The following is a 24,543-nucleotide window of genomic DNA, read 5'->3' on the forward strand; positions in this document are numbered from 1 at the left end:
TTTTCTGTAATACGACTCTATTTGTGTACGTTTATTTGAAATAAATTTTGACTCTACTCGTCTCCTGTACCGAACAATGCACTATGTACTGTCACAACTAACTAAAATGGCTATTGTTCGCACACCAGATTTAGAATGTTTTAGTAGCGCCTGTGATGTAACAGACAAACTGTGCTGGTTCTTTTCTATACCTGACATTGCAGCAAATCTAGCTAAACGTAACATTGTTTGTTGTCAAGAGGCTGATTTCAGAATAGGGCAATTTAACCTTCAATCGAAACAAGTATACTTGGCTTAAAAGAAAATTAAGACAATTTCCTATTCACACACTGCATACCGGAATAGGAAAGCCCGGTGTACATTGTCGAACTTGGGGCAAACATTTTCCCAGTTGAAAAGAAAACATGCTTAATTGTATCTTTATTTTATAAGTGTAACTACACAACAGTGACAAACAATCTCTCCTTGTTTAATCTATTCAGTACGTTGAAGTCTACTAAAACATCTTTGTTACACAATATTTTACGTGACTGTCAAAATGGAAACAAGATTTGATTACCACACCTAAAAATTGTGGTTAAATTTTCTGTCGAAACGTTTTGACCTATGTCCCACTGTGTAAAAAGAATGTTCGAGACACTGATCAAATGTCACAAAATAAAAGGCTTTGTTGGTAACAATGGGCCAGTTGTAGGGGGAACAATGCAATGGCAAACTTCGTAAATGCGTCATTTTATTTGTTCAGTTTCTCCAACAAATCCAAATACACTACCCTTAAACGGATATTAAATCGATATTGTGTTTAAATTTAGGCTTTATTAGCTACTTTACATGGGTAAAATTAAAACGACAAATAGCCGAGAGCAAGAAATTGCCTTTTAACCTACTAGAAAACGGCGCAATTAAAAGGAAATCGTCAAGGTGTCAAGAGCTCAAGACACCAGTTTCAGAGCAAAAACGTGGAACATACTTAACAAGCACAAAACGCAAAACTGTGAAGCTAATTTCCTAAATAACCCTAACCTCCGTCGTTTATAAAACCGTTTGAAAGACAGTTATTTGTATTGTGATATTAATGAGACCAAATATACATCATTTACAAGCTGGATAGGTGTTTGCTCCCTATACTTTGTTCTTTTTCAATACCGTTAATAATATGTAGCTGGAAACAATGCTGTATGCGTATTCTTACATAACGACTGAATACGCCATGTTCCAAATTGCGACAGGTATAGCTTGAACATGCATTGTATCAAGAACTTCAGGTAAAAGGTTTCTTTCTATACATAACGTCTAGGCTTTTCAATTTTTTCACCTGTGTTTTACCAAATTCGCACTTACCTGTTGTTTGGACATAAGTGTTAAACCTGGCAATTTTGGTATACCGCTCGTTTTTTTCTTCTCAATGACATGTGAACTATCACCTCAAACTACAGGTAAACACATTTGGTTTTCCAGTGGTGTGCAAAGGATTGTGGGCAACAGACCGTGAAGTCGTGCCTATCAGGTTTCGAACAAGCCCTTTCAGGCGTAACTATCGCCTTTCTACGTCATTATTGCTCTGTTTCAGATAACCTTGCCTTGCGAGATAGGCAAGTTAAGAATAGCAGCGCATTTTTGGCAAGAAAAGAATGCGCTGCAATCAGTACCATTGTGATAAAGCAAGCAATAACAGACTAACAACGTAGTGTCCTAGAACCTCGTGTTTTTAAGTCCCGCTGTTCTTTTTGAAGACAAACTTTACGTTTTTACAAATAAAAGGTTTTTGTGCTTTTTACAGGTTGAAAAGATAAGCATTGGGCCATATTTACAATTTCTGCTTCGTACAGGTATTGGATTATGCCAGACGCGCGAAATTCTAATCAAACTTAAAGTTAAGAAGCTTAAAAGTTGGCTTTGCGGTTTATAATCCCACTTTTTTGCATTCGACAGCCTTTAATCCGGGTTGGGTTCCAAGCGTACTGCTATAGGAATTTCTTAGGAGGTCCGCTTTAGCCAAGATAAATGTATATTTTTACTTTTGAGTGTCCGAAGACGTTTATTGCACGACCTGCGCCTCGTTGCGAAGTCGCTTATATGACTGATGTGTCTTAAAAAAATTGGATGTAATTGTTGATTTCTTTGCTGATTTTCGCCCGGTTTATAGCGCTAAAATTTGCTGACCCCCGATATGTTGTATAAAGCGGATTGGAAAAAAATCTGTAATCTGAAAAAGTAAGAAGCATGCAAAGGTTCACCGAATTTTCATTTATGTTAAAAATACATTTGATTAGAAACAAAGTATTACGTGGATGTTTAAAATTTACTACTTTCTAACTCCCTATTTTTGTGTTTAAAACATTTTAAAGATGAATTTTTCAGGGATAGTAACAAAAATTCCGGCATATTTTTGAAGAGATTTTATTATGGAACCGATTCGGCGCATTAAATAACACTTTAGCAAGAGCAAAAAAAAAACACAGAGAGATTGCGAAGAATTAGACGTGCAGTAACTGCATCAATGAACAATCAATGAAGTGTAAAAAATACTGTACACAGGTCACACTTAATACACAATACAAAGTCAATGTTTCGACGAAAAAGGAACTTTTCTGTTGAAATTGAAGAAAGTTCAGTAAGGCTAAATGTTTTCAACTAAAAAAGCTTTAAAAATCAGAAAAAATGTTTAATATTATTGGAAAAACAGCATAAATATGTTTCAACATGGATATCATACAATCTGACTCGGAATAAAGTTATTAACAAAAGCTACTCGCCATTAAAATATATATATATATATATGGGCCCCTGTTAATTTTTCTTGACTGGACTGAGCTTAATTTAAACTTTGGTTATCTAAAATAAATATTCACATAGAAATATCGACTGTGGCGCTCCGTATTAAAATCCAACTTCCATCCTACTAATGATACGGACAATAAATTTTCAAATTAAGTTAAAAACCGTTCACTGTCCTTTTGTATGGAGTTGTGCGTTGACCAAGCTGTAATACGATCCATGGAGAGCAATAAGCTCGCTATGGGTTCCTTTTTCGACGACGGCGCCATTTTCGATGACGCAAATTACGTCAGCATTTTTTATGGTTGAAAGACGATGAGCGATGATAATTGACGTGCGGTTTTCGCTGGCTGCGTCCAGGGCGTCTTGCACCACCTAGCGGAAAACAAAAAAATGAACCTAAATGTATTTTATTGTTGATTTTGGTGCGAAAAAAACATATATGTTTATTTTAAGCTTAAAATAGTTTTCTCTGAAGTGTTTTCTTTCCGGATTGGTATATCAAGGCTTCTTACACCAACCGGCAAGAATTTAGAAAACGCGGAACAACTTTCTTTTATTTTCAGAAAAAACAAAAAATCTTGTTGAAAATCTTAAAATCAAAGTTTATTTATTTTGAAAATGAAAGCTTGGATGGTGTTTTGAGACAAAGTTATCTTGGTGATAGTTTTTGTGCAATTGATGTGCCCTTTGTTTCCCTTTACAAAATTAAGTAAACTGACAAAACCATTTCTCTCACCTTTTCACTTTCAGCATCCAGAGCAGAGGTGGCTTCATCCAGAAGCAAGATCTTTGGATTTCTGAGCAAAGCTCTCGCGATCGCCACTCTCTGCTTCTGACCCCCGGACAACTGGGCTCCTTTGCCACCGACCCCAGTGTTGTAACCCTTCAAAATACGAGCAATGATTAAGTAAAAACGGCACCATCAGAGTTTACTAAAGAAGTCGATATCGGCTATTATTGTAAATTTATCTTATTACCTTATTCAAATAGAATCATATCAACAAGTTATGCATCAATGTGCTGACGTTCTTTAGGGCAAAAACTTGTTTTAAATAACAATTCTAATTAGAATAGTAAACTCAAATTTTTTAGGCTTGTTAATCCAGTTGGACTTAAATGTATTCGTTTTTACAAGGTTTAGTTTGTAAAAAAACGACACTTACATCCGGGAGTCCTTGGATGAAACTGTGTATATTTGCATTCTTGGCAGCTTGTACAACTTCGTCCATACTTGCAACACGCAAATTGTCCCCGTATCTGATGTTTTCAGCGATAGTTTTGTCGAAAAGTATCGGCTCCTGTGATACGATGCCCATCTGAGATCGCAACCACGAAATGTTCAAGTTCTTTAGATCTTTTTCGTCCAAGTACTAATGAAATAACAAGTAAACATTTTAAACAACTGTTAATTTGAAATTTGTCCCTAACGTTTTTTTTTAAATAGGCCTGGAAAAATTTAATACCTAACTGATTTAGTTTGTGTGGCAAAAGACAACTTCCATGCCCCTATCTTAGTCTGTTCACCTTAAGTTGTTGTACAGGACGCATAAAAATGATACAAAGGCAGTTTGTTACATCACAGACAAGGCTAAAAGTATACCAATGCCTTCGTTATTGTGCGCGAACAAACGCCTTTGGGTTGGTAATTGTGAATATTATTACACACAACTTTACTATACAGTACCACTATCTAACTCTATATTGTAGCTCTTTCCCCAAAACGCTTTGCGGATCACACTTTGGGAACGGCGCTGCGTTAGGGCCTGTAAGCCTCGCGTGTCATTTTTAATATTATACGGCCAGCTGTGAAAAAAGTTTAGTGACCCTTGCTTTACACAATAAAAAAATGCCTTTGTATGTGTCAAGCATCACAGACAATTCGACCCCTTTTAAATAAAAAACAACTTACCACAGCGCCATCTACTGGATCGTAGAATCGTTCCAGGAGTTGTATACAAGTTGATTTCCCGCACCCACTCTGACCGACCAGGGCCACTCTCTTGCCCGGCTCAATGCCCAAGTTGAGACCTTTAAGAACTTGAACGTCTGGTCGGGTCGGGTAGTTGAACTTGACCTCGTTGTAGTTCACGTTTGATTCCATTTTGGACTGTGAATATTGACAAAGTCATATAAAATTCAGAACTTTTAACCAGTTTACATAACGGCAGTGCTTTGGAGAATAAAACTAACTTATTTTAAGGTAAGTAACACACAATTTAACCATACAAAAGAATCCCCATCCAAATTTGCTTGTTATATTTCAGTATTTTTAACATACCAATTGCATGCATTGTAAGGAAATTCGTTGTTAAATTTCCTAAAAATTCTCATTCATAAATTTGCATGACAAAAAAATCCCCACCGGTGCTTCCCCGCTCGGATCGTAGCTGTCAATCTCTGGTTTACGGTCGAGCAGTTTGAACATGCGAGCTGCCGATATTCCCGCTTCGGCATAATCCGGAGCGAAGGAGCTCACTTGACCCACAGCGAAAGCGCCGAATATCACCGCCATGAGACACCTAGCGGAAGAAAATGTAACATATTTAAAAACCTACTCATGTGCATTTTTATGCTGTTATCAGTATGTAAGTCCGTGCGCCACATAATTGTTTGCACAGAAGGTAAGTTCCATATTTTAGCACTTAATGACGAATGTAGGCGTGCATGACAAATTTAAAACTCAATTTTAATCATACTTTTTACCTTTTGGTGTTTTTTTGGCCTTTAGAGTGCACCACAAAAAACTGCCTTGCTAGTGTGCAACAAGCTAAATAACTGTGTAATACAAAATTTTGCCACAGATCTAGTGTACATAGCCATCCACGGAAAGCTCGTAAGTTCGAACCCCACTTCGAGTTAGTACTTTCTATCATTGGCTTTTTATAGCATTCAAGCCTTTTAGCAAACGTCATTTGTAGCATACTGTGATGTTTTTTTATGCAATCTTAGCGAAACAACCTACCACAGGCGTAATAGTGAGACGTGGCTGCAATGTTATAACACATACTTGTAGACGTTTTCGAATTCCATATCTCCCCGTTCGACAAGCCAAGCACCAAATCGGAATGTTGCGGCGTAAGCGAAGAACACAATACATTGGGAAAATCCAAACGATGCGCCGTAGAAGTAAGCCTTCTTTTTCGATGCGCTGCGATTAAAATAGAAATGTTTTAGGTTGAATCTAGACAATAGCAAATTTTATTTTAATAGGCATACCTTTACTCAAGGTGGACCATGCCGTTTAAGACTAGGCGTTTTGTAAGTTACGCAGATTAGGGGCACCTCAGTAATTTACAGTCGAATCCGGTTAATCGCATACCCCGATTTACTACGTTTTTTTGCTAATAAACGAAGTATTTACTTAGGCAGACGTTTTTCTTCAAAGGTGATAGAATTAAGTTTCAGGATTTTTATGCATTTAAACAGATTATGCGATTCAATCCTGCATCACGTTAATTAGGTTCAGCCAGAAATAAAATGTCCCCTCTGTTATAACATTGTATTACGTTAAAAGATAACTGTTTCTTATGCTATTTTATTGGCTCCGCTATGCTGAGAAAAACAGTCCTGAACCACAATCAATTAGCATCAAATATTTCTAGAGGATTCAATTGTAACTTACTTGTATGGAACGTCAAGTGCATTCACGTATCTATCGTAGAACTTGTATTCCTTAGCCAGTGAAGCGACAGTCCTGATATTTATCGTGGCTTCGGTGGCGATCTGACCAGCTTCTTCGTAAGCTTTGGTTTCTTCGCCAGACTGCGGAAGAACACGAAACGTTAGTACCGCTTAAATTTAAGACAATTTTGCCTGTGTAAGTCTATGTTGGTAGAGCACGAGTCCCACGAAGTCTCCGGTCGTGGGTTCGAATCCCACCACAAGCTAGATTTTCTCTAGTCTATGCCTTGCCTTATGAGAATGCTTGGGAAACCGACTTGATTCGGTAGTAGGCCTGGCATACTATGATGAATATGTGTGTGTGTGCTGTGATCGCTGGTCTGCATGGACGCTTCAGGGTTGAGCCCAGTATGGATATATATTTATCTTAGCTAAATCATTTTAGTGCTTATATATTACTGGTTTCTGCTGCATCAAATTTTAGTCTTTTTTAATCTAACGGGAGAAATATTACTGGTTATTGCATAAGTGCAGACTGATTTGTCCTAGAAAGAGGACTGCAAAAAAAACGTAACCGACAGAACAACTAAATAAAAGCAAGCCAATATAATGGTCATTTATTCCGAAAAAGCCTGAATGGCCTCGACATGTGGGTTCGAATCCCACCGTTGTCTATGTTTTTCTAGCCTATGTCTTGGCATTTTGGAATACTTGGAATAACAACTAGATTCGGTACTTGAGTATGGTCTACTCACTGTTATTGGAGAATTTATCGAAAATCCCGAAACGCGAAAATATTGTAAAAATAATAAACGAAGCCTAGTACTGTACAGGCCTTGTAAGAATTCCTACCTGTCCTGTAAGAATTTTCATAGTAAGAACACCAGCAACGACCATAAACGGGACAAAAGCCAGAGTCAAAAGTGTCAACTGCCATCCGTAGGCGAAAGCTATCCCAAGTGCGACACCTATGAATAAATAGACAGAAATAGTGAAAGATAGAAATCGCACCAAGGTTGTTTGCGAGCATAGAAATCACAAGACCGTAAATATAAAAAAAAAATGATTTCAAAGTTACAGAAAACTTACTGTACTATGAATAAAAACATACCAAACCAATACTGTGTTTAATCGTTAGCTATGGACAAAATATATGATATTGAGCACCTAAATGTTATGAAAAACCACACTTTCTAATCCAAAATTTCGTATTTATTAGGGATGGGCCAAAAGTGCAATTGTTCTGTTTGGTCGAGCACCGATCATCTCACGTTAATCTTCAGTGCTCGGCCAAGCACTTTTTTAAGCTATACAGACCCCAGAAATACGCGCTATTCCAACATCTGACCAAACAGTCATTTTTGTTCTTGGATACCCTTTCGAACACTAGTTTCGTATGAATGGGCATGAATATGCAAATTTAATGCTCGGGTCAGTTTGTGCAATTGCTCGGTCGAGCACCGAGCATCAAAAGCAGCGATGCTCGGTACCGAGTACTCGGGTTCTGGCTCGGCTCGGCCCATCCCTAGTATTTATACATTTTCAATATTTAATGGGTCACCGAACCACGTTTTTTTAAAAAAACATAAAGCATTTTTGACATTTTACTATACGGTAAAAATACTCTTTAAGATTCGGATACCCCGAATACACCAGGATTTGAATCTTGAAGATTTCAACCTCAATACCTTTCATCCCCAGGTATACGATGCAGTGCAATCACAGAACAATTTCCCACATTATCACCACTAGCTCTTAACTACAAATATACGTACCTAGGGCGAAAACACTTTGAAAGATTGTTCCCAATCTGACACCAGTACATCCCTGCACCTTTGAAGCATCCGTTGCAAGTCGTGTTGTCAAGGCACCAGTGCTGTTAAGGGGGTCGTCAAAGTATCCCATTTCTTGTCTCATCATGGCACTGAATCCCATAGAACGAAGACGAGCTGTAAGTTCTTCACCAGATTTGCCAAAAGACGAGGCCTGCAATGTATTGAGGCAGATTTAGTACACTGATTCTAGCAATTATTCCTCTGTTAACAGTAAATGTTTAGAGCAGTGGTGGACAAAACTTTCAATGAACTCTTACTTCTACAGAATGTTATTGGGACGCGTACAATCTTGTAAACATAGCTTATAGTGAAAACATAAGGAACTATTTTTTTGTACAAGAATGATGTACACGATTGCTATAAAATACATTATTTTAGAACAAAACGTAATTTAGTTTACCGTTATGGTAAAGCAATATAAAAGTACACCAAAACATTTGTACAAAAAAATGTATTCCTTTCACTCGTGAGATTCGAACCAACGACTATTACCTCAACGCTTCAACAAAACAAAATCAAGTTACCTGTGTGATGTTGGCGATGAAAGCTAGGACTCCGATAGCGCAGAAGAGTAGAGAGTAGAGAGTGATTTGGTTGTTCTGTTCTTGTTTGTCAGTAAGTGAAAACACACCGATGATTTCCGAAAAGATAATCGCAAAACAAGGTTGAATTCCTCCGTTCACAGCAGCTCCTATGCATCCCACTGCAGAATGAGCACATTTTTTTAATTTCTGTTTCAAATGCACTGCTAGAACAACTATTTGACGAAGTACTGTGTTTAAGTCGGGGGCACTAGACTATATATAGCACATTTTTTTGGCCAAATCCAAGCCCGACGAAAAATTCGTAAAAACAAAAAAGTCTAAAAATGAATGTGTTCTTTTACTATGGTTGACGAATTCTAATTTGCTTTTAAAGGTGTTTGAAAAAAACGTCGGCCTTGGATATGGCCAAAAAATGTGCAAGTCCAATGCTTTGGTTAAAGACATCAAGGAATAGTCGACATGACAGAAATAAATCGTTTCTGCAACCAACCAGAAAATTTGGTGGAATAGCAGTCGTAACGATTTCACCGTTTTTATGCAATTAAAATTTTTATGCACATTCAGCAAATACTTAAAGTTGAGTTGCTCTTTTGTCATAGCATTGGCATCGTTGCGGCCCGCACCCGCAATGTCATTACTTCTCTGGCCCGCGCATGCAAAAAGGTTGCCCACCTTTGCGTTACGCTACATTAAAATATCTGGACTTACAGGCAATATAACAGGCTTCCGGCTTGTTCATAGCAAAAATTCTTCCGGCGGAAACAGAAGGAAGATCTTCATCCTCTGGTGGTTTCTGTTCTTCCACATCTACGTCACTCGCCACGCCTGATCGCACACTTGTCACGCTTGTGATTCGCTTCCGAACGGTCGAGCGTTTCCTTTCGACTTCTGCCGAAAAATTGAAAAAAAAAATTGAAAACACGTGCCACAATTGGGGAATCCCCCTCACTTTTTTGTGAATGAAGCGTGCATTGGGGAAGTTTGCGAATTGCAACAGTAGATAAGATGTAATAGAAAGGTGTAAACTGTCGAAAGATGGTAAGCACACACGGTAAGTATACTTATCGTGAATAAAATTTAGGTATGTTGCTAATGTTCGTATTGACCAAAGTAATTCTGTTTTGTCTTTCCCTAATTGCTGAACGAATTAAATCTTGCAAAATGTCATATGTTTGTGCAATTGAAATAAGCAACTTTTGGTGGAATTTTCGAAGACCAGTGATTTTGAAAACAATTGCAATGTTGGAAAAAAATGCTATGGACAGGCTGGGTTAATACCAAGTACATACGATTGTAACAGCGCATGGCAAAGTGCAAAACATGACGTACCTCGTTTCTTGACATCCGATTCACCTAAAAAAAAAAATTTTAGTTAGACAATGTTTAAAATCAGATCAAAAACAATTGAGTTATATAACGCATGACTCTGACTTAAAGAGCAGCTATACCAACAAATCGTCATAAAAACTAGTTGTTTCAAAACTAATAAAATGATCCGTTGTATAATGTTTCCTTCCAAATAAAAACTAAATTAAACAGTTGTCTTTCTGTCAGGCATATAAGACGAAAACTGTAAGATTACCTTTGCAACAGACAACATGATCATAAATAATCGCTATTTTATGCACGTAAAATGCCTAAACTAGAAACACATTTCCAAAAAACAAAAGCACTCGGTTAAAATTAACCGACAATGTCATTTTTAGCAAATATTCAATCAAAGGTTTTTGAAACAATCCCAAAGCAATACCAAAGCTTTCGATGCGTAAGACCTTATGGCAAAAAACAAAAAAATTTCCTACCTTCTTCAGCTGCATAACTCTGCATGTTGACAAGATTCTGGTAAATTCCGTTTTCAACTTTCAGCAGGTCGTCATGACTACCTTGTTCCATGGCCCTTCCCTCGTGAAAACCGATAATCTTGTCCGAGTTCTTGATGGTTGAAAGTCGATGTGCGATTACAAGGGTGGTACGACCTGTAATGAATAAAGTCGAGCAATTTTAACACAGTGCACATTAATAATATTGAAATATTCAGGTTTTCTTTTGTGATTTATACTAGAAATAATTGTGATATTATTTACAACGGTAGTTAAAGCCCTACAAATTTACACTTTCTTTCAATATAGGGAAGAAATAAAAAAAATCAATATGGGGGAAAAATAAAAATGTTTTTCTTTCAAAACTGAATTGGGGGTCAAAAAACTGAGGGGGGGGGTCAAAGCCAGAGAAGTTTGGAAACAATAATGAGCAAAAGCATTGTAAATTTGAGAGTTTTATTTCCAGGAGGTTGAAAAAATAATACACGTATATTGCTTTAAATCAGTTCTGAAATGGGTTTGAAAGCAGCACAAGCTAGCCAGTTTAAATTTGTCATAAGTTGGCCTGAAATTTGTGCCCAAATCCGATTTATAAACAAAAACACAGCCCGATTTAGGCCCGAAAGCTAGTGAAATAGCGGCATAAATGATTCCAAGTATAGAGACAGGCCCGAATCAACCCCGTTTTACTCAAACCCAAGAACAAAGCCGACCTCACCCGATCAAGCCAGGCCCGACTTACAACTTTGAACCCGAACGTTGGTGGAAATGTGAAAAAAATGCCGAGTATAAAGTCAGGCCCGAATCAAGCATGTGCCCAACCTGACTTACATCTCTGACCTGGTTATCGACGTGGACCCAAAAGCGTTGTTCCCCTACTCACCTTGCGAAGCCTTCTCCAGCGCAGCTTGCACCACAGATTCGCTCTCAGTGTCAAGTGCAGAAGTCGCTTCATCGAGCAACATGATTTTGGGGTTCCGAACAATTGCACGGGCGATCGCGATTCGTTGTTTCTGACCCCCGCTCATCTGGGCCCCACCTTCTCCCACATTTGTGTCGAATTTCTGTGACGTAACAATAAAAAAAATGTTGGTCTAAAATAGCTGTTGAGAAAAACCTATGGTGTATAATCTTGGCATCGAAAAGGTAAAAAATAGATAACACAAATTCACTTGGTCAAGGTCAAACCAAGGACAGGACTGATTAGATATTATGTTAGATATGCGCAGGTGTGACCTTATATATTCGGCGATGTTCAAATTCTACCAATCACGGGTCATCATGGTAAAAATATTTTTTCAGCAGGTCAATCTGATTTAAGACAATGTTTTTCCTAAAAAGACTAACTTCATACTTTTGAGACAAGTGCATAATAATCAATAGAAATCAGTATACTGTAGGTAAAACGATAGAAGGAATTGTATTTTTAACCACCAGATGGCAGGCAAGAGTTAAAGTTTGGTGTCGCGTAAAAACTGGTATCAAATATTTACTCAGTAATTGCTTCGTGGTGGCTGTTCGTTTTAGCAAACCACAAGCCTGTTGTAAAACACTGTTACAGTAAAAACCTATAAGTGACAATTCCATGGTAAAAAGCGCATAGACAACATACAAAGTACCAAGCAAGGATGTCGCGTATGCCCCAAAAAACCATAAAAATTAAACTAAGCCAAAAAAAATGTTGACGTTCAATGTATATGTATATGTATATTTTTTAATGACAAGAGTCTTGTTAAATACCAAAAAACAACCCTGCGATGGGCTAAGCCTAAATCTGTTAAGCGCTTATCCTACTAAAGATGGTAATAGTGTTGGCTGATACAGTAACAAGCCAAATTGAAACAATTAACTGTTCTAAAAAAACAACTAAATTTTAAATGATTCACTGAAAACCCATCACACATTAAAATTTAGGTAAATAATAATTTTAGCCTATTTCTACCAACAAAAAGTGCAGTTGCAAACCTCAATGCAAAGGAAAAACTAATTTATATAACTAATGACTCAATTTTTGCAAGAATAACATCAAAAGTTTTAAGCTGAATAAATGTAGTCTAAAGTCAAAGGAAAGGTTACCTGTCAGCAAACTGATAAAAGAGCCAAAGAAAAAAAGGAAAGGGTTAATCATTGAATGCAAACCACTAATTCAAGTTTACCTAAAAACAAGATTGATCTGTTTGTGTGTAGTAAAAAGCGCCGAAAAATAACTACACGTTTTTTAGCAGTAACGCTTAAGCCGAAATGTAACAAATGTAAGACACAATGTTAGCAAACAGATAAGATGTACCAGTAGAGCCACAAGCATATGTTTCGAACAAGCGAATAGCAGGAACGACTGTGTTAATGACAAGACAACCTGTTTGCTGTACTCATGTCAAATCTCCCACCCTCTATTGTTTGCTGTCATTAAATATTTGAAGAGGCGCGCTGAGGTGCTGTAACTGTACAAGAATGCACCGAGGCATTATATATTTAGTACTAGCTGCGGTTTTCAAGCCTTACTTAAAGGATTTGCTGTGTTTTTTTAAAATTACTCTACTTTGGTACCAGTACGTTAACGACAAGATAATAAATGTTCGTTTTATGAAACCAAAACCTAAAACGTTTTCAACTGTTACATAAGTACATGGTGTTTGTTACGTCACGCCCACACAGGTGACGTACCAAAGGTTGAGAACACCTGATTCAAATCCTAACAACAAACAAAACTCACGTTGGGAAGTTTCATGATAAAGTCATAAGCGTTGGACTGTTTCGTCGCTTCGATGATCTCATTATCACTGACGTCATCACGCCCGTATCTGATGTTTTCTTTGATCGAAGTGTCGAAAAGGATCGGTTCTTGTGACACAACCCCTATGTGGTCGCGCAACCAGCGGACATTCAAAGTTCTGATATCACGTCCGTCCAATTCGATGATTCCATTCTAAGGCACAAAGTTGTTAGTCAGGCTTTTCTTGTTAGTTCGGGATTCAGTGTTCGCAAAACTGGCATGATTTGGCTTTGGATTCAAACTGGTGACATTTGTATCAAATTTTTGGGCCTAATTCAAGTTCTATTTTAACCAGGGAGTCGAACCGCTTGTCATATGGGTTCGGATTCGGTTCGGGTTCACTTTTATTGTTTTAGGGTTTCGATTCAGATTTTATTAACGGTTTTAAACATGTTCAAATCCCCTTTTTTGTTTAATTGTAATTCTACCTACTTTGGAAACGGCCTTTACAACTCGAAAACAATTAGACTGTGCACATTGATATCTAAAAAAATGTCATTTTTAATACGCCCGATCGGTTCAACAAAATATTGGTTCGGTTCCGGTTCTATTCGGGTTCAATGAATTTAACTACTCGAACCGGTTTGCGGTTTCGGGTATCGTTCCGTTTCCACTCCCTGCAACAAAATTTCGGGCAAGGACCCCAATTTCAAGCCTCCTTCTAACACTGCTATGACAGCAGAGTCCTGGCTCCGTTATGTGTTGTGCCGGTGCCATGGCAACCAGTATTACAAACACTACATACACTTGTGTTTCGAAAGGAGCTGTTATAAATAAACACCAATGGGAGGTGAAGTCTTGTTGGGCAAAGTTCAAGATGTTTGAGGGAATATCGATATAATTCAACCGCTATAAACTTGGTGTTTGAATAGTTGGGTTAAGTTGATATTGAGTTCAATTCCTAGCTGTCGAGTTTTATAATATACTGTTATAGCTTTCTTGTCATTAAATAGTCGTAAAAGTCAGTGCTTCACTATATACAGCCTTGGCCGATAAACTTTAGGTAACAATCAATTAAACTATGCGTGGCATAAAAATATTCAAATATTGTTAAATTTAGTGTAGTTTAATCCATTGGTTCTTAACCTTTTTGAGCTTGTAGAATTTGGTAAATTTTGGAAAACAAGTTTCATTGCCTAGTAAATTTACAGAATCTACACTTCAAATATCGCGGAAATTTTACTGCGAGCTAAAACACACTGTACCAACAATTAAGTTTTGTTGCGCCATAATGGCAGAATTGTCTTAATTTTTGGGCGTAAATATTTCAACCTGTTTATTGCTTTTTGTTTTACGTCATGTAACTCTGAATTTGTTACGCAAAAAATGTTCAAAATTAGTCTACGGGCCGGCAGTTAAAAAACTCTGGTTTGATGTATTACCAACATGATCCATTAGCTTGCCTGTTGTAACACAGCACACCAAAACTCTGTGTTGTGTATGGAAAATGGTGTAATGTTTGCAACAACATTGCAAAACAAAATAAAATGCAATGCATTCCTTACACAATTTTATAGGTTTGGTATAGTTTTATTGAGTTTGTTCGTTTTATGAGCAGTGTTTTAATACTTCAACTGTTTTGTATTGTATTTTATATCATGGTATCTTGTAAATAGCATTTGTGCACACAGTGGATAAATTAACACAAATATACAGAAAGGTAAGAATAACCTTTTGTACCCTGTACGCGTTTTTAACAATAAATCCACGTTATACATTAACCTGACTGTTACCTAAGCTATAAGGACAACACTGTAATGATTCGCATCTAAAAATTGAAACGAATTAGTCTAAAAATGAGGTAAAAGCCAAAAAGTTAGCCAAAAAATGTTGTAAGCACGATATTAAAAGCCTTTAAGAGCTTCTTTAGCGGTCTGATACCTTTTGAGTCCAGAACAAATACAATAAAAACTTCAGCCACAGGGTTCACTGGGACAATAGCCAATAAGTTGGTTTAAATATTAATTAGAAGACCTCCACGTTGGCAGTTTGAAGCCTGGCCTGAATCGTAACTTATCTTACTAAAGCTTTTTTAACGGCTAGTTTTACCATATTAGGCTTTGGAACCACAGTTAGTATGAACAGCACTAGAGCATGTGACTTTTATTAAGATGTTGTTTTGTTTGTTTGTTGTGCTTCATTAAGAATACAACACCGTTCTTAACCAGGGTTAAATTTGCATGATTATAATTATATTTATATATTTTGTTTACAGCGGCCTAAATTAAACGCAGTAATTTTAAACGAAAAACAAAAAAGTCAAAGCGTTACAAAAAAAACAGATTTGACCACACATGGCTATAACTAGTTACTGACCCTACTAATTGAAATGACCAAATCTGTAAATGTCTGAAAGTACAGTAAAATACGTTATACGGTCACTGAGTCACTGAAAAAAAAAATTAAAAACTAAATTGAACATGAAGCACTGTGAAAATACATCTGAAACTTTGAACAAGGCTTCATAATTTATCCAATATTTTTCTTAGGTTATTTACAGTTTAAATGAGAGGTTTTATGCTGGGGCAACTATATGTTTTCCGTGAGTTAACAGATTTTATTTAAAGCTCATTTTGACCTTAATTGTGAAAACTAACACCTTTAAAAAAGTAAAAGCCGACTTTTAACTATTTCATGGACTTGATTAAATTGACCACAATAGCCCATTTACGAGCATGTTGTTGCAGTAAAAGTATCACAGGATGGTAGGTTTCATTTCTAACGTTTCAACGAAACAACTGATAATTCTATTGACATTTCTGATAACGCTAATTTGGACAGTTTCTTTATTTTGAGTAAATTGATAAGGGCATAAGGGCTGTACCGTATATTGAGTTCTTAAAGGCGTTTTGTTATTGCCTGTTTTATCGTTGGTAGGTTCGGCCAAGCAGTTGATTGATTATATGAGTATCAATGCACCGAATCCGAATGAAAAGCTTTCGGCCAAATAGGTTAACAATTACGGTCAAAAACAGATCAATAAACGTATTTAAGACTTTCATCAAGACCGTTTACAAGGTTTTAACTCAACAAGAGTGAAAATAATTTGGACAACCTGGCATGTGGGATTGTTTACATTGTAACGTTATACTGAGTTGGCTGTGAATTTTTCGGCAATAAATTAAAAAAAAAACGGTTTCGGCCGAGTTTACAAAAAAATTGGACTGAAATTGAAATTGGAGATTACCACATAGTTTGCCAAAATGTTTTTACCAATTGAAACTCGCATCACAAGTTATAATGTTGTCGCGATTTGCCTAAACTCCCAATAAAACAACTAAAGAGGTGACTTTTCTATATATTACTAGTTTACATGCATTCATTCCTGTATATAGCAACTTATATATTTATGGATTTTGCACATTAACCCTTTACTTCGTTAGAGATACGTTTGTGACAAATATTTAGTAAAGAGACATATAACCGCATGGTCGCTTTTGGGGTGTAAAACGTTAATAGTGTGCCCTGATCGCTGGTCCGCATGGACGCTTTAGGGCTGATCCCAGTTATGAATTTATGTTCATCTTAACTGATACTAGCCAAATCCCCTACTACAAAGCTGGCATGTGCAGCATACGAGGCAGGCAATGGTGATGGTGATTCGACTTTCGACGGTTCACCCCTGAGCCTGCGTAGCTCAGTTGGTAGGGCGCGAGTCTCGGAAGAAATTCTGTCGTGGGTTCGAATCCCACCGCAGACTAGATTTTTCTAGCCTACGCCTTGCCATATGGTGGTGAATGCTTGGTGACCGGCTGATTCGGTATGGCGCCTTCAATGGGCCAGGCGTACTGTGACGCTCGTAGTGTAATACATATTTGTAGTACTTTGTTTGCCTGTCGACACTCTATACAAAATGTAGCTCGAAATGCCAACTTGAAGCTTACCTGAGGATCATAGAATCTTTGTATGAGCTGGACACACGTACTTTTACCGCATCCACTCTGGCCACACAAGGCTGTTGTTTTTCCACTCTCAGCCGTGTATGAGACTTTGTGCAGGATCTGAAAGGTGAAAACAATATTAGAAAAAAAAATTAAAATAAAAATTCTTAAAAATACCCTTATGTCATTGCCACTTTAAATAAATGCATTATGGGATCAGCCCTGAAGCGTCCATGTATAAATGTATTCATAATTGTTGATCAATGGTCGAACTGGCGATCCCACACTACGAAGCTGACATGCGCAGCATACAAGGCAGGCAACGGTGCTTGTGATGCAACTTTCGGAGGACTCTCCACTGAGCCTGTGTAGCTGGGTGCCTTCGAATACTACAGGTGCGCTAGGTGCGCTAGGTGCGCTTGGTACCTCGCTTGGTAACCTTTTTTCGTGCAACGTAACTTAAAAATAGTGCAGGTAACTCTCTTTGGTTCGATTAAACTCAGAATAGGTACGACGTAACTCGAAAAACTACAGCTGTCCTGTTTTTATGCGACAAATCGTTAATACTGTCCAGGAAAGACTCCTGTCATGGGTTCGAATCCCACCGCAAGCTAGATTTTCCTAGCCTGTGCCGTACCATATGGAATTGCTTACTATGATTTATCGATATGTATTTCAGGTCTGATCCCAGTATGAATGTATTCATTTATGGAGACATCTAATAATCGGTTTACTAAACGCACCTGTACGTCTTCTCTGGATGGGTAAGTGAAGTCAACTTGTTTGAAGGTGATTTCACCGCGACAGCTATCAGGTTTGTGTCCCTTGTTCGACATACAGTCGATTTCAGGGACGCGATCAATAATTTCAAACACTTTGTAAGCTGCTGCTTTGGCTGCTGCAAAATATTCCATGTTGCTTCCTGCCTAAAACAGTAGAAAAATTGGTTTAGACTTTTTTGACTCCAATTGGGCAGTTTAAACTGTAAACTAAAGTTTGATTAAAAATTGAGTCCCTAAAATTTTGTGGCAACGTTTTATTGTCTAGAATGTTAGTATTTTTTGGCTACATTTTTGTCATAAGAGCAATAATACCCAAGTTTCTTTGTCAGGGAATGGGAAAATAAAGAGACAGAGATGGGATTAGAACCAACAACCTTGTGATCAGGCAATCACTAACTTAAGGTCATCTTAGAACAGGGGTTCTTAACCAGGGGTGCACGCACCCCCAAAGGGGGCAAAAACTGTTCCTAGGGGGTGCGGGGATGCTGAATCATTAAGATTGGTTAGGTCTATTCTATATAATTACAAAAATCCAGGGAGGTGCGAAAATTGGTTGGTGACTTAAAAGGGGTGCAGCAAGGAAAAAGGTTAAGAACCACTGTCTTAGAAGTTAAAACCTCTAACTAGATATATATACTACAAAAAGGGTTAAAAAAACTAAAATTTAATTTAAAACTTTAACATAACATATAATTTATTTCCTTATTGCACAGCAATAAAAAGTCATTAGCAAAGCTAGTGTAGAAATAAAATGGCAACGAATAGCGTCCTTCCCAAATTTGGTTAGATTCAATATTTGCTTAAGTTTGGTCAAGCATTTACTGCTGCTTAGGGCATGATAATGTAAGTTGTAACAGGCAGTAAACAAACTGACTTTTTTGAGTTTGTGGTAAGAGGTCAAATGGGCTATGAGCAATGACTCAGCAAAGGTAATGCAGTTTTAGCTTAATCCAAACTACAGATACTACTGAATAACTAACTATTTTCACTGTGGCTTTTTTTGTTTTCTAAACAGAGCATTTTAACAAATTAAAAAAAAACAGTTTTTGACAGTCTTAAAAGAACAAAAATTGGTGAAATTGAATCACAAACAGTTGTTAAGCTATAGAAACAATATGAATGGAAGTCAATTTAAATGTGGTTAGCTTGACAAGCAAATTAAAACTAGATCATACACATTAGTAAGAAAGCATCACACAATATTATGTGTTTGTTTCTAAAATATATTTTGTTAGGTAAAAGCACCAAGTCAATAAATAATAAGCTGCACTACGTAAGGCCAATAAAAACACCTTTTTAGTTTCATAAATAACAGATTTTGTAATACTGGTAAAAAACTATCGCTTTTAATAACTTACTCCGCCAAGAGAAAAGGCACCAATGAGGACCCCAAAGAAAGTCGTTAGCATACTGTCTATTCCAAATGTGGAACCCTCTGCAAACACGAGTGTGGAACCATACCAAAAAGCCAGGCCATATGTACAGAACATGATAAGAAATACAACGCCCATTCCAAGGCCTGTTGTCATACCCTTACGAATTCCGACTGCTTTGGCACTTTGAAGATTTACATCATACCTGGTGAAAATTGTGAAATTTATTTGGCGAAATTTGTTTTAAATTACATTAAGCAAAATAAGGTTTGGTCATTTCTTGCAAATCCTCTTTGGTCACAACAAATTAAAAACATAAGAATTTATGCAGTTTTGTTTTGTGTTTTAACAACATGTGGTAATAAAAGTACATCAAGACTCACTGGTTTACAAAAAAAAATTACAAAATGTATCAAACAAAAATAGTACCTCAAAACATATCTGTATTTTAAATATTGCTTAATATAAAGCTGATCAGCAAACCAACATTAAATCAAATTCTCAATCTTGTCTTTGGAGCCATAATGTCTTATGTAAATTTGCCAAAAGGCATAAAACATTTCAGACTACAGTGGTAATGATACCTGGGATTTAAGATCAACAAATTTGTATTACCTTTCCACCTCCTTGTCCTGGCCATGAAAAGCTACAACTGTTCGGATCGATGAAATCACTTCTTCTGCCACAGCTCCAGCCTTTGCATATGCATCCAATTCTTTCTTAGTAAATGTTGCAGCAATCTAAAACAAAATGTTGTTTTTATTTTAAACTGTTTACAAAGACTTGACAGATATATTAGATAAAAAGTTACAAAATATTTTTTTAAATTAAATTGGCCTTTTTTAGTGTGACCTACTAATTTTGTTAAACACTTAACAGATATAACTACATTTGGTTAGTATGAACAAACACAGATAATTGCAAGCCATATAATATAATTGATAATTGCAAGAATATTTTTAAGAATTGCATCAAAACTATAACTCCAAAAATACTATTTGCAAAGAAAAACCTCTGGTCAATCACATATTTTTGTTATTTTCTTTAAATTTTTGGCTTATTTTCATTAAATTTTTGTTAAAAAAGTAGGCAATCTGGTCATGCATTAAACCAACTGATCTTTTTTTAATATCTCATACCATTGCCATGAAATTGTTTCCGAATGGTTTAAACAACAGAAAACTTCAGATAAAAATACTTTAGATAAAATAAACTTGCTTACCCGGAACATGACACTTGCTGAAATGCCGAGTAATGGTGACACAGCAAGAATTACTAGTGCTAATTGCCAACCATACACGAAACCAATAACCAGTCCCGAAATCGCTCTTGCCAACATCTGAAGTGAAACTGATACCTTGTCGCTGATTCCAGCTTGAATTTTCGATATATCACTAAACAAAAGGTAAAAAAACGTTAGACTGGCTAAACAGACATTCAAAAAGGTAGGAAAATTAAATCCAAGTGCAACTTAGAGTATTTTGCGAGCAGTAACACCACTCAGTACATTTATAAGTGAAGAGAAACGAAACTCGTTAAGTCCACTTTCTATTCATTCAAAATTACTATTACATACAAATTCAGTTATTACATCGAAATATCACCCACATAGCTGATTATGCGATTAAATTAATTTATCTGTTTTAGTTTGAAAGGTACTTTATTCCATTTCAGTTTTGAATGTTATTTTATTCCAACATTAAAAAATAAGATGTTTTATGGTGAAAATAATGGCCAAAATAGACGTAAAAAGCGACCTGCTATATTTTTCATCAGTGATGCGGCCTTCGTATCACTGATGATGGCATGAGCATTTACCGAGATGTTTGAAAAATAAAGCATATCGCTTTTTATGTCTATTTCATCACCTAAATTAATGTGAGGCAAACCCCCACCTTTGGTGATCAAACCCCAAAATATCTCAGCTTTACTTACTCTGCAAGTCTGGTGTTCAGTTCCCCGGCAGAGTTTAAGTCAAAAAATGAGATATCTTGTCTTAAAATGCTGCGGAAAAACTCAAGACGAATTCGGTTTACTTGACGCACTGCCTGAAGCATGTAACATGCAACCTGGAGAAAAGGATAATTTATTTAAATGGAAATTTTGCATAAAATATTGCTGAATAGAAAACAACCTGCTGTTTGATTAAAAAACAATCCAACAGTAATTTTTTAAGTTATAACAACTTTACATATTTACCTGTACTGAAGCTAAAACCAGTACGGCGATGGCAATGTAGACGTAGTACAAAGAAAACTGGGCCATCTCACTGTTCAAATCACTTGCTCCTGCCAACATGGCGTAAAAATCCCTAAAAACAAATACTTTTCTTAGAAGAGCAAAACATGCCTGAACAATGAAACCCAAACAATGAAACCCAAACAAACACTGGACATTAAGCATGTGTGTTATCTAAACACCACATGTAAAAAAATGTATCCAAACAAGATTTGCCCTAACCCAGTGGTTCTCAACCAGGGCCCATGGCCCCCCAGGGGGCCACGAGCTTTGTTCCGGGGGCCACGGGTGTAGATTCACCAGAAACAAAAAAAAATGTATCCAAACAAGATTTGCCCTAACCCAGTGGTTCTCAACCAGGGCCCATGGCCCCCCAGGGGGCCACGAGCTTTGTTCCGGGGGCCACGGGTGTAGATTCACCAGAAACACCCACTAAAATCCATTTCCTTTTTAACTTTATTCCATAATTGATTCGACTATTTCACACACTATTTGTCTATATTGAGGTTTTTTACAATTATGGATTCTTGTTTATTCTATTCCACCTGTTTAAAGTTGAAATTAGTACCGAATTCCAACATGAGATTGCCATTTACATTTTTTAAGGGGGCCACAGGTCCTACAGGGTTACTTGAAGGGGGCCACAAGGTCTAAAAGTTACTTGAAGGGGGGCCACAGTCCACGGTCCACAAAAGGTTGAGAACCGCTGCCCTAACCGTTAGCATGTAGCAATACCTTTATTATAATTTGTGTTTAATGTGTATCAAACTTTATGTGACGTCACCTAAAAACTTGTAATTATTTTGCTGACATCCTTCACCTCAATCCCTTCACAATCATAAAACATTTTTCTTGACCGATTTAGTCACTGTAATTATTTTCTTAGTTCAAAAAAAAAATATATATATATATATATACATAAAATAATTAAGAACCAGTTTTTTAAAACTTTTCCAAATAAATCATGAAATAAAGCAGCATTCATTTAGTAACATTAACACAAAATTCAACGATACATTTGCTGGATATATTGAAAATTCACTCACTCCTCAGTAGTTGTATTGGGGTTAACGTAGCCATCTTCGACACAGGTTGTATAAGTGAAGTTACATGGGGCATACGTTCCAAAGTCCACAAATGAACCGGTCATATCACCAAAGAATATAAACATGATAGGCAGAGAAGCTCCATGACCAATAGCACAAACTGTTCCCAAAAACAGAAGGAGATAGTCCAAACTGTCCGCATAACGGAACTAAAAAGAATACAGTTTTTATGAATATGTTTTTCTTATAGTTTAACATCAATTAAATATGAGGTAAAATCAGTGGTGGGATTCAGCTGGTTCGCACGAGTTCTATAGAACCGTCTCACAAAATTTTATGAGATCAGCGAACCGTTTAGCATTACTGGTTACTGTCAATGGATTTTGTAACAGAACCGGCTGAAAAATATGACTTTTGTGATAGAACCGGCTGACCAAAAATTGAATCCCACCACTGGGTAAATTGAAATCTAAATTCAACATAAATATGAAGGCTAAGATGTAATTTGAACAAACAAAACTCTGAAACTTTGAACACTAAGCTATAAAATTTAGGACCACATTTTTTCAATTAAAGAAAAAAAAAATGAACTACATTACATTTTACGGTCACGGTCAAGTAAAACGATTTAACACACAACCTGGCATATAGTCATTATATTAACAAATTAGCCAATAAACTTACGATCTGATAATAATCAACAGTTGGTTCCGGTTCTTTCTTTTCCTCTTTGTCGTCTGAAATGCTGGAACCGGATCCGGACGAAGATGGAGGAGCGGTTCTAGAAGAAAAAAAACAATAGATCACGTGACATCTTACGGGGTATTACCCGTTTACACAGAAATAAAACTTGTTAAAAATAATTTGGACAGATAAAACAAGCAACAACTTTTATGGTTTATTAATCAAACTAAGCGATGCAATTTTTCAAATAAACGTTAAACCAGTAAATTGCATATTTTTGCCCATTGAAAAAATTATCGCGGTATAAAACATTTTGGAGCAAAAACGTGCAAGCAAATGATCAATTAACAAACAATAAAAACCATAGCATTGGGTAATCAAATTTTGGACTTTATGTGAACTTTTGCTTACTTTCCGTTGGCCACGTTGACGTAAACATCGTCCACCCCATCAACACTGTCGTGAACTTTGTTAAATTTCATACCGACGACTCCCTTTTTATCTGTATTACCATTTAAAGCGTAGTCTTCTTTCATATCCCCATTCATGACCCGAAAGAAGAATATTAGGTTTATTAAAATATTTTCTCAGTCAAAAATTAAAGCCACTTTCGCTTTTGATGGAAATATACGCAAAAATTATGCAAACAAACATTTTTTTCATTGCAAAAATTTCGAAAAACAGACAATGCAGAAATAACAAAAACGACAAAACCTTTTGAGAACATTTTACAAGTATCTAATTTAATCAACCAAAACAATAGCCGACGTCGAAATTTTTTTATGCTGTTTCATATTTTTAATTGCGTAGAGCAAAAGATCGAATAAAAACATTATTATTTTCTGGCAGAGAAATAATAAAAGAAAGTTAAATTGTTTCTGGTAACCATAACCTACGCGTTAATTATGCGGAACAGTTACTGAGCTTATCATGGGGTTAGCGAAACCTCTTGTATTTACAAGTTGCGGATTTTAGTTCTGTTTGACACAAATGTTTCATTAAAAAGCCACTGTAGGCCTAACCAACTGAACCTTACGGCTAACACTAAATTAAGTCCCTAATTGAACAAGTAGACAAAAATCTATTCGAATGAGGCTAAATAGCTAATCGGGCCACAGAGCAAATATTTAGTAAGTGCTCAAACTATCTTTCGTTAATTTTGAT

The 24,543-nt window shown here is 36.6% G+C and overlaps 1 protein-coding gene and 1 non-coding gene across 2 annotated transcripts; one reads left to right on the forward strand and one right to left on the reverse strand.

Moving 5' to 3' along the window:
- Window positions 1-2,390: 2,390 nt before the first annotated feature.
- On the reverse strand, window positions 2,391-23,994 carry LOC145209548 (ATP-dependent translocase ABCB1-like). Its single transcript, XM_080079859.1, has 25 exons — window positions 23,791-23,994; window positions 23,380-23,476; window positions 22,696-22,904; window positions 21,611-21,722; window positions 21,347-21,480; window positions 20,634-20,805; window positions 20,027-20,151; window positions 19,397-19,616; window positions 18,000-18,182; window positions 17,260-17,376; window positions 13,316-13,528; window positions 11,486-11,666; window positions 10,585-10,758; window positions 10,112-10,135; window positions 9,491-9,670; window positions 8,762-8,940; window positions 8,178-8,388; window positions 7,255-7,370; window positions 6,404-6,543; window positions 5,789-5,929; window positions 5,144-5,300; window positions 4,691-4,888; window positions 3,945-4,151; window positions 3,518-3,664; window positions 2,391-3,153 (listed from the first exon to the last, which is right to left on the reverse strand). The coding sequence occupies exons 1-25, from the start codon at window positions 23,925-23,927 to the stop codon at window positions 2,947-2,949; spliced, it is 3,981 nt and encodes a 1,326-aa protein (XP_079935985.1). The 5' UTR covers window positions 23,928-23,994; the 3' UTR covers window positions 2,391-2,946.
- Trnap-cgg (transfer RNA proline (anticodon CGG)) lies at window positions 17,002-17,075 on the forward strand. The gene is given in 2 exon segments: window positions 17,002-17,038; window positions 17,042-17,075. It is a non-coding gene; the product is annotated as a tRNA-Pro (tRNA).
- Window positions 23,995-24,543: the final 549 nt, after the last annotated feature.

The sequence above is a fragment of the Phallusia mammillata genome, chromosome 1 (genome assembly GCF_965637545.1).
Source record: "Phallusia mammillata chromosome 1, kaPhaMamm4.hap1.1, whole genome shotgun sequence".
NCBI classification, from domain to species: domain Eukaryota; kingdom Metazoa; phylum Chordata; class Ascidiacea; order Phlebobranchia; family Ascidiidae; genus Phallusia; species Phallusia mammillata.

Bases quoted from the DNA above. Each gene is read 5' to 3' on its own strand.
- LOC145209548 (XM_080079859.1), bottom strand. From the start codon at position 23,927: ATGAATGGGGATATGAAAGAAGACTACGCTTTAAATGGTAATACAGAT. The intron at 17,377-17,999 runs GTGCGTTTAGTA...TTCACCTTTCAG, and splicing joins CATCCAGAGAAGACGTACAG to ATCCTGCACAAAGTCTCATA. The intron at 8,389-8,761 runs GTAACTTGATTT...AATACATTGCAG, and splicing joins TCATCGCCAACATCACACAG to GCCTCGTCTTTTGGCAAATC.